We start from the raw sequence: 9198 nt of genomic DNA, 5'->3' as shown, positions 1-9198 counted from the left end.
AAGCTAGATTGGAGAGTGATGTCACAGAGCTTCAGCTCTATGCCGCCAACCAATATGACGAGGGCTTTTCTTTTGCTATAGAACAGGTTAAGCTTCTTTTTCCAGATCTCGATGCTAAGCGCTTTGGCGAAGCTGATGCAATGAATCAAATTGTTGACGGCAAGCTCGTTCCCTATGTTCCTCCTCAGTGAATGATCTCTTTTGTAATGATCTTGTTTCTGCCCTTCTGTGGCTTTTTGTAATTATTTTGTATGCCCTTTTGTGGCTTTGAACAATTTGCCCCTTGGCTGGGTCCTTTATAAATTTCTTTATTCGCCTGATTTCTTCTCTTCATAACTTTATGAATTATTTTTGCATTACGTTGTGAGGTAACGCCTTCTGTCGTTCTCGTCTAGGAAACTTTGTCCTTGCACCTGTGACATCTTCGACTTTCTACAATAATTGTAAATTGATACAAATAACTTTATACCTGTTGTCTTTTGGCGTTATAATGAATCGCCTGCTTTGGTTGTGTATACGCTTCTTCTGGCGGTGTTGATAATCTCGCCTTTTTCTGCTGTTTCTTTTTCTGACGTACCCAACTCGTAAGACTTACAGGTAACGCCAAGGCCTTGCAACCTTGTTTAATTTTTCTTTTTCTGACGTACCCAACTCGTAAGACTTACAGGTAACGCCAAGGCCTTTCAACCTTGTTTAATTTTGCTTTTTCTGACGTACCCAACTCGTAAGACTTACAGGTAACGCCAAGGCCTTTCAACCTTGTTTAATTTTGCTTTTTCTGACGTACTCAACTCGTAAGACTTACAGGTAACGCCAAGGCCTTTCAACCTTGTTTAATTTTGCTTTTTCTGACGTACCCAACTCGTAAGACTTACAGGTAACGCCAAGGCCTTTCAACCTTGTTTAATTTTGCTTTTTCTGACGTACCCAACTCGTAAGACTTACAGGTAACGCCAAGGCCTTTCAACCTTGTTTAATTTTGCTTTTTCTGACGTACCCAACTCGTAAGACTTACAGGTAACGCCAAGGCCTTGCAACCTTGTTTAATTTTGCTTTTTCTGACGTACCCAACTCGTAAGACTTACAGGTAACGCCAAGGCCTTTCAACCTTGTTTAATTTTGCTTTTTCTGACGTACCCAACTCGTAAGACTTACAGGTAACGCCAAGGCCTTGCAACCTTGTTTAATTTTGCTTTTTCTGACGTACCCAACTCGTAAGACTTACAGGTAACGCCAAGGCCTTTCAACCTTGTTTAATTTTGCTTTTTCTGACGTACCCAACTCGTAAGACTTACAGGTAACGCCAAGGCCTTGCAACCTTGTTTAATTTTTCTTTTTCTGACGTACCCAACTCGTAAGACTTACAGGTAACGCCAAGGTCTTGCAACCTTGTTTAATTTTTCTTTTTCTGACGTACCCAACTCGTAAGACTTACAGGTAACGCCAAGGCCTTGCAACCTTGTTTTATGGTTCAGCGCTCACATCTGAGTTGATCTTTGATAAAGATTCGGAGCTCAAGTTTGAGATAACCATTTTCATTGATTCAGAGCCCGTAACTTAATCAGGTTGACGCAAATATTTTGACATATGCAAGAAGATATAAACTACTAGAATTTTGAAATTCAATGAGCCTCGATAAAAACCCCAGTTAAAACAGGGGAAAAGAGTGTCTCATTGTCTTTTTATTCATTTATGAAAACGGTTCTTATACATCATTAAAAATATTGCTAAAAGAAGAGAATGGTTTTACTTATTCTTCCACCAGAAACGTGTTGCCCCGCGATTAGCTGTAGTAGAACTTTAAGTTTGCTATGTTCCACGTCCTGGGGAGGATTCTTCCTTCCATGGTCTCTAGACGATATGCTCCTCCTTCGAAAGCTTCTTGCACCCGAAAGGGGCCTTCCCAGTTTGCCGCGAACTTTCCTCCTTTATCCTTTCCCATAGGTCTTTTCAGCACTAGATCGCCCTCTTGGAAACTCCTTTGTTTGACTCTCGTATTATAACGCCTAGCGGCCCTTTGCTTTATGGCGAATTCTCTGAAATGCGCTCTTTCTCTTCTTTCCTCGATCATGTCTAGGTTCTCTTCCAAAGCTCTGTCGTTCTCTTCCTGCGTCGTGGTTTCTCTGCGCCAACTAGGAGGATTTATTTCCACCGGGATCATCGCGTCTGAACCATAGACCATTGTAAATGGCGCTTCTCCTGTCGAGGATTGGGGAGTGGTGTGATACGACCAGAGGATGGGTGAGATGTGGGCTACCCAAGCTTCGCCTTTGCTATCTAGCCTCCTTTTTAAGGCTCTTAGTATCACCTTATTTGCTGACTCTGCTTGTCCATTAGCTTGTGGATGCTCCACCGATATAAAGGTGTTTTTAATCCCTTTGCTTCGACAGAACTCTACTACCTTTTCGCTGGCGAACTGTGTACCGTTGTCGGATACGATATATTTGGGCAGTCCAAATCTGCAGATGATTTTCTTCCAATAAAAGATTTTTACCTGTTCCGCCGAGATGCTGGATACCGGTTCTGCTTCAATCCATTTTGTAAAGTAGTCCACGGCGACGATGATCCATCGCGCTTGTTTATAGCCAACCGGAAACGGACCCACGATATCTACACCCCACATGAAAAAGGGCCATGGGGATAACACTGACTTTAGTGGCTCCCCCGGAACGTGATGCAGGTTGGCGTGTCTTTGGCATTTGTCACAGTTTCTTACATACATGGCGGTATCATCATGTATATCTGGCCAATAAAATCCTGCTCTTAATATCTTTCCTGCTAGTGCTCTTGAACCGATATGACTACCGCACGATCCCTCGTGAACTTCAGACATGATGCGCTTGGCTTCTTCGGTACTGACGCATAAAAGGAGGGGGGACGCAAATCCCCTTTTGTATAGCTTATCCCCTACCATTGAATACCATGCCGCCACTTTCTTCAATTTTAAAGCCTTTTCCCTTTCTTTCGGGAGTTCATCCTTTTGGAGGTATCGGATAATGGGTGATCTCCAGTCTTCCTCTTCTATTACCATCATTACCTCTTCCCCGTTGATGCTGGGAGTTTTTATGGTCTCTTGGATAACGGTTCTATGGCTTCCTGGTTTTTTGGTGCTCGCCAGCTTTGACAATAGATCTGCTCTCATGTTTTGTTCGCGGGGAACGTCAACTAATTCGAACGAATCGAAATGCTTAGCTAGGTTTTGCACCTTCTCCACATATTTGATTAACTGCGGCTCCTTCGTTTGAAACTTCCCTGATACTTGGTTGGTTACCAGTTGGGAATCACTCATGGCCCTTAGCTCTTTTACCTCCATATCGCTTGCTAACTTCATTCCTGCTATCAAAGCCTCGTATTCCGCTTGGTTGTTGCTAGCTTTGAAGGCGAAACGTAGTGATTGTTCTATCATAACGCCATCCGGTCCTTCCAGTACTATTCCGGCTCCACTTCCTCGCACATTGGAGGCCCCGTCAACTGAGAGTGTCCAAAACGCCGTTTTCTCTGTTGTTGGCGGAGTAGACATTTCCAATACAAAATCAGCTAGTCTTTGTGACTTAATGGCCCCTCTAGGTGAGAAGGTGATGTCAAATTCTGATAATTCCACGGACCACGCTACCATCCTTCCTGCCAAGTCTGGCTTTCGGAGGACGTTCTTGATAGGGTAATCTGTTCTAACAACTACCTGGTGGCTTTGAAAGTACTGCCTTAACTTTCTGGCTGTGACAACTACCGCGAGAGATAACCTCTCTATTCTTTGATACCTTGTTTCTGCTCCCCTTAAGGTTCTACTTACAAAATATATAGGTTTTTCTTCGCCCTCTATTTCTTGAACTAGAGCTGAACTCAAAGCTCTATCCGAAACTGCGAGATATAGGTAAAGGGTGTTACCTGGTAATGGGCGTGTCAAGATGGGCGGTGATGCCAGGAACTCTTTTAGTTGTTTGAAGGCTTCTTCACATTCTGGTGTCCAGGAGAATCTCTCATTTTTCCTAAGGGATGCGAAGAAGTGGAAACCCTTTTCGCCCGCACATGATAGAAATCTGGATAGTGCCGCTATTCTGCCTGTCAAGGTTTGTACTTCTTTCACGGATGTAGGGCTCCTCATGTCTATGATGGCTTGGCATTTCTCGGGGTTAGCCTCTATTCCTCTGCTGGTGAGCATAAATCCTAAGAATTTTCCGGCTTGTACTCCAAAGGAACACTTCGCTGGGTTTAGTCTCATGTTGTACTTTCTTACTGATCCCATGATGTCCAACAGATCATCATCATGGCGACTTCCCTCGGAAGTTTTTACTACCATGTCGTCGATATATACCTCTAAATTCTTCCCTATTTGCTCAGCAAAAACCCTGTCCATCAACCTTTGGTATGTTGCTCCCGCATTCTTCAATCCAAAAGGCATGACGTTGTAAAAATAGTTGCAGGTATTCGACATAAAGGCTGTATGGCAGGCGTCGGAGGGGTTCATCTTTATTTGATTGTATCCGGAGTAGGCGTCCATAAAACTCAGCATCTTGCACCCCGAGGCGCCATCAATTAACCTGTCAATGTTGGGCAGAGGATATGGATCTTTGGGACATGCCTTGTTTAAATCTGTGAAGTCCACGCACATTCTCCACTTTCCGTTGGCCTTTTTCACCATGACGACGTTTGCCAACCATGAAGGGTATTTTATTTCTTCGATGAATCCGGCCTCTTTTAGCTTCTCTACTTCTTCCGCTATAGCGACTCGTCTTTCTTCTCCTACCTTTCTCTTTCTTTGGGAGACTGGTTTTGTGCTGGGTGATATTGAAAGTTTATGTGTTATCACCCCTTCGTCAATCCCTGGCATATCTGAAGGCTTCCATGCGAATAGGTCAGCGTTATCCTTCAAGATTTTGATGATTCGTCCCCTCTCCTCGCTGGGCAACGCTGTTCCCAAGCTTGTTGTCTGGTGAGGGTGATCGCCAATTTGAACCTGCTCCAGGTCTTCTATAGGGCTTACCCTTCGATCTTGAAATTCCTCCCTCGGATCCATATCTGCGCTTTCTATGATGTTTATGCCGCCTGGGATTGCGGCTTGTCTTCTTCCGACTTTTCCGCTTGCGCTGGAAGTTCGGTGTCGTATCTTTAAGCTAGACTCGTAGCATTTCTTGGCGAGGAGCTGATCGCCCCTTACTGTTCCTACTCCCCCATTCTCAAGGGGGTATTTTATTGCTAGGTATAGAGTGGACATGGCCGCCCCTAATGTGTTAAAGGCGGGCCTTCCTATAATAATATTATAGGAGGTAAAAGGAGTTTTAACTACCAGGTATCGCACCTTGATAGTTTTGGCGTTGCTGCCTTCTCCAAACGTGGTAAGAAGGGAGGCGTAACCCATTACGTCCACTTGTTCGCCAGAGAACCCAACCAGGGTTCCGGAGTATGGTTGCAATTGCTCTTCTGCTAATTGCATGGCCTTGAAAGCTTCCCAGTACATAATGTCCGCTGAACTCCCTGAATCTATCAGTACTCTTTTTACATCACAGTTCAAAATTTGGACTTGTATCACTAATGGATCATCGTCATGGGGTGCTACCTCCAAACCATCCTTTGCCGTGAATGCCAAATCTGGTACGTCTAATGGCTGAGGCTGACTTACGAGGTATATTTCCGAGATAGCTCGGCGTACATACCTTTTCCTTGCTGAGCTTGATTCGCCCCCGCCTGAGAATCCTCCTGCTATTGTATTCACGGAGATTCTCCCCTTGGGAGGCTCTCTGTTTGGCCCAGGAGGGTCTCGTGGCTCCTGCCGGGGGACTTTTGGCACGACAACCCGCCCTTGGGCGGCGTCGTCAATGAATTTGCGAAGGTGTCCGCTTTTTATCAGTTCTTCGATTAAATCTCTTAAGCGGAAGCATTTTTCTGTGGAGTGACCTCTACACCTGTGATATGCGCACCAGGCGTTATCGTCCAGCCCCATGGGGATGTTACTGGTTCTCCTTGGGGGGAGGTTTGCCAAACCAGTGGCCAGAATCTCATTTAAGACGTAAACTTTTGAGGCGTTTAATGGCGTGAGGTCTTCATTGGCGGGATGATTCCTGAATTCTCTTCTGGGCGGTTGGCGGTAGGGCTTCCCATGATGCCTCTGCCATGGGTCTCCTTGGTGGCCTCCCGATTTTGGTCGTGGGTGTTCGGGCGCTCTAGTGGCACGGCCCACGTATTCCTTCTCCTTAACGTCTCTTTGCCTTTTCTCGGCGTTACTTTCTTCGCCCTTTATATAACACTCCGCCCTCTTGTTCACCTCTTGCATTGACGAGGCTGGCTTTTGGGCTAAGGACTCATTGAAATGTCCCGCTCTTAGCCCATTGTGGAAGGCTGCCACGAACATCTCCTGATTTGGATTTGAGACTTTGATGGTGGCTTCGCTAAATCTGGCGAGGAAGTTACGCAATGACTCGCCATGGTTTTGGCGGATGGAGAAAAGACTGGTTGATGTGACTTTCACGTGTTTCGATCCAGCGAACTGGTGAATAAATTTTTTATGAAAGTCAGCATAACTCTCAATTGAGTTTCTTGGAAGGTTCATGTACCAACGCAGGGCGACATCCTTGAAGGTGCCGGCTAGTAATTTACACTTTAGATGTTCCGGAGCATTGATTATGGCGGTTTGTGTCCCAATTGCCATCAGGTGCTCCCTTGGATCCGTCTTTCCGTCGAAGGTAGGAAAGTGAGGAACCTTGATTGTTTCCACCACTTGGGCATCCCACAAGTGTTGTGCTAAGGGTTGTACGTCCATGACGCCCTCTCCCTCCTCCTCCTCCAAAATCAATTTCGCTTTCTCTTTCTCATTAGTTCTTTCGGCTTCGATGGCCGCAATCTGAGTTTGTAAGCGCCGTATCTCTACGACGGCGGCTTGCAGGGTGTTAACGCTAGAGCTATCGTTGTTTCCATGCTCTCCAGCCATGTGAAGATGTTTGATTTCTTGTCTAGTTGCTGTGATAGGCTGGGATCAAATGATTTTACCGCAGCCCCACGGTGGGCGCCAAAATGTTCTGGTAAAAAACGAGGGGGTTTGTATTATTGATCAAATGGTGTGATTACACTCAGTTCAATCCCAACAACCCTGGGAGTTTAATAAGTCAGAATTCGATCCCTTTACAGATGAAAATATGAAACTATTTATAGACCACTAAAGTCTTCTTCTCCAAGCTAGGGTTCCTACAAATCCGGTCTTCAGCGCCTTTTCCGGTGATGCAGCGTGAAAGTAGGAATAAAAACCTTGGTCTCCAAGCCATGGCAGTTTCAAGGAGTTGTTTTCTTCATTCCCAAGTTAATCGCCAAGGCAGGGAAGGATGAAGATATTTTGTTATCGTGGGTAAATCCGTCTTATAGGCGTTATCAGTCATTGCCTACCTCGCCCAGACCTTATGTCGCCAAATGGACGTTTAGGATTTAATTGTTTTGGGCCTGTTTCCTTTCTCATATTAATTGGGCTAGTTTGATTTTGCTTTTAGGCCTGTTGCCCAGTCCATAAACAAACGGCAAATAGCTTTAGATTTTCTTCAAAACCTCTACAAAAAATGATTTTCTTGAAAATGATTTTTTTTTAAATCTCAAACAAACAAGCCCATTAAGAAAATGTATTTTTGCACCTTATTTTAATTCACCAATATTTTTTTGCACACACTTTCTCTTTCCAATAAATTTAATATGTTATGTACCAATTTTTTTTTAAAAAAAAATACAATAAAAAAAATTATACGAAGAAGTTTAGTAAAAAAAAATACAATAAAAAGATTTAAAATAAGGAGGATATAATAGACAAAATATAACCTTAAATTATCAAAACGATAAGTAATTTAAAAAAAATAAAATTTTCTAAAATGTCCAGTTATTCGAAACGGATGGAGTACTATTTTCTAGCTCCACCGGATAAAATTTATGAATTCATCACTATAAATAAACACAAATTATTCCAAAATATTTAGTTAGGATTGATGGTTTGTTAAGCATTGGGCTCTGAACTTGAAATCACACAAGCCCAATAGAGTGTGATATCATCGTGGACTAGTTAGTTTGAACAACTGAATTTAAACTTTCCATTAAAAAAAAAAATTGAGAGATTCATGCTACACTTTAGTATTCCTTGCTTCCACTTATATAAAATTCTTAATTTCTAACATGTTTTAAAACTCCCAAGATAAGCTTCTAATTCTTCAATTGCTACCAATAATACAATCACTAACTTGTATAAAAGTCTTGTATAAAGTATGGTATTATTGGTAATGATAGTTTCTCTTTCCACCCCTAAATTTCTCTTTTCGCGCAGAAAACTTTGAAAAGCGTTTTCCGAATTTTTGATAAAATTTACACCGATAAAAAAACATCCGAAAATATTTTTCGAAATTTTTTATGTGTTTTACGCGAAAATAGAAACTTGGGATAGCGAGAAAAACCATCCTTGATAATTTGTAACTCGTGTGATTCATCTAAGTAGGCCCAAAGATTTAATAGCACACTAATTAACCCATGAAGAAAGGACTGTGTATGTATTTGTTTGGACCTTTTGGTACAAATCAACATTCAACATACATACCCCTCAAAGGACTAACTAACCCATGAACAAAAAGACTTTGTATGTATTTGTTTTGGACCTTTTGGTACAAATCAACATCCAACATACCCTCAAACGTTTGATTCACCAATAAACTACTTGCTCCATTCTTTTTAAATTATCCAATTTTTAGGGAGAATTTCTTACCATTTTCAATATTATATTAACTTTCTTTTTGTCAATTTATACATTTACTTGATCAATTATTTTACACTTACCGTAAGATAAAAAGAGTAAATGAGTTAGCAACCACCTTCAAGACATAAAAGGAGTAATAATAGTGTTTAGCCAATTATAGTGTTTTTGGAGTGATTTTGTCAAATCATATGCATTATCTACCCATTCTCTAAAAAAATATTCTTCCATAAGTAAGATGAGGTGAAATATATTCTTCCACCACGATTAACATGACATCTCTGTTAGGAACCTGTGAGATATATAAGGTGTGTTTTTTTTTCATAACTGAATTTTTTCATACGCATGAATCAGAAATCGAACTCTTAATCATATGTTTAAAGGAACCAAAATTCATACCACTTATACCAATCAATTTATTATTGATTTTGGTTTGCTATTTTTTTACTTTAATACAAATTAAAAATTACATTAAAATTTAAATCGTCTAA

At 41.9% G+C, this 9198-nt stretch overlaps 1 protein-coding gene across 1 annotated transcript; it reads right to left on the bottom strand.

The window, feature by feature from the left end:
* Nucleotides 1-345: 345 nt before the first annotated feature.
* Nucleotides 346-5938, bottom strand: LOC123904054. The gene is made up of 2 exons (XM_045953749.1): nucleotides 4982-5938; nucleotides 346-432 (listed from the first exon to the last, which is right to left on the bottom strand). The coding sequence occupies exons 1-2, from the start codon at nucleotides 5936-5938 to the stop codon at nucleotides 346-348; spliced, it is 1044 nt and encodes a 347-aa protein (XP_045809705.1).
* Between the last annotated feature and the right edge of the window lie 3260 nt (nucleotides 5939-9198).

Source organism: Trifolium pratense, linkage group LG2, assembly GCF_020283565.1.
Source record: "Trifolium pratense cultivar HEN17-A07 linkage group LG2, ARS_RC_1.1, whole genome shotgun sequence".
NCBI classification, from domain to species: Eukaryota; Viridiplantae; Streptophyta; class Magnoliopsida; order Fabales; family Fabaceae; genus Trifolium; species Trifolium pratense.
The sequence above is the reverse complement of the archived record's forward strand: the minus strand, read 5'-3'. Positions and strand labels throughout refer to the sequence as shown.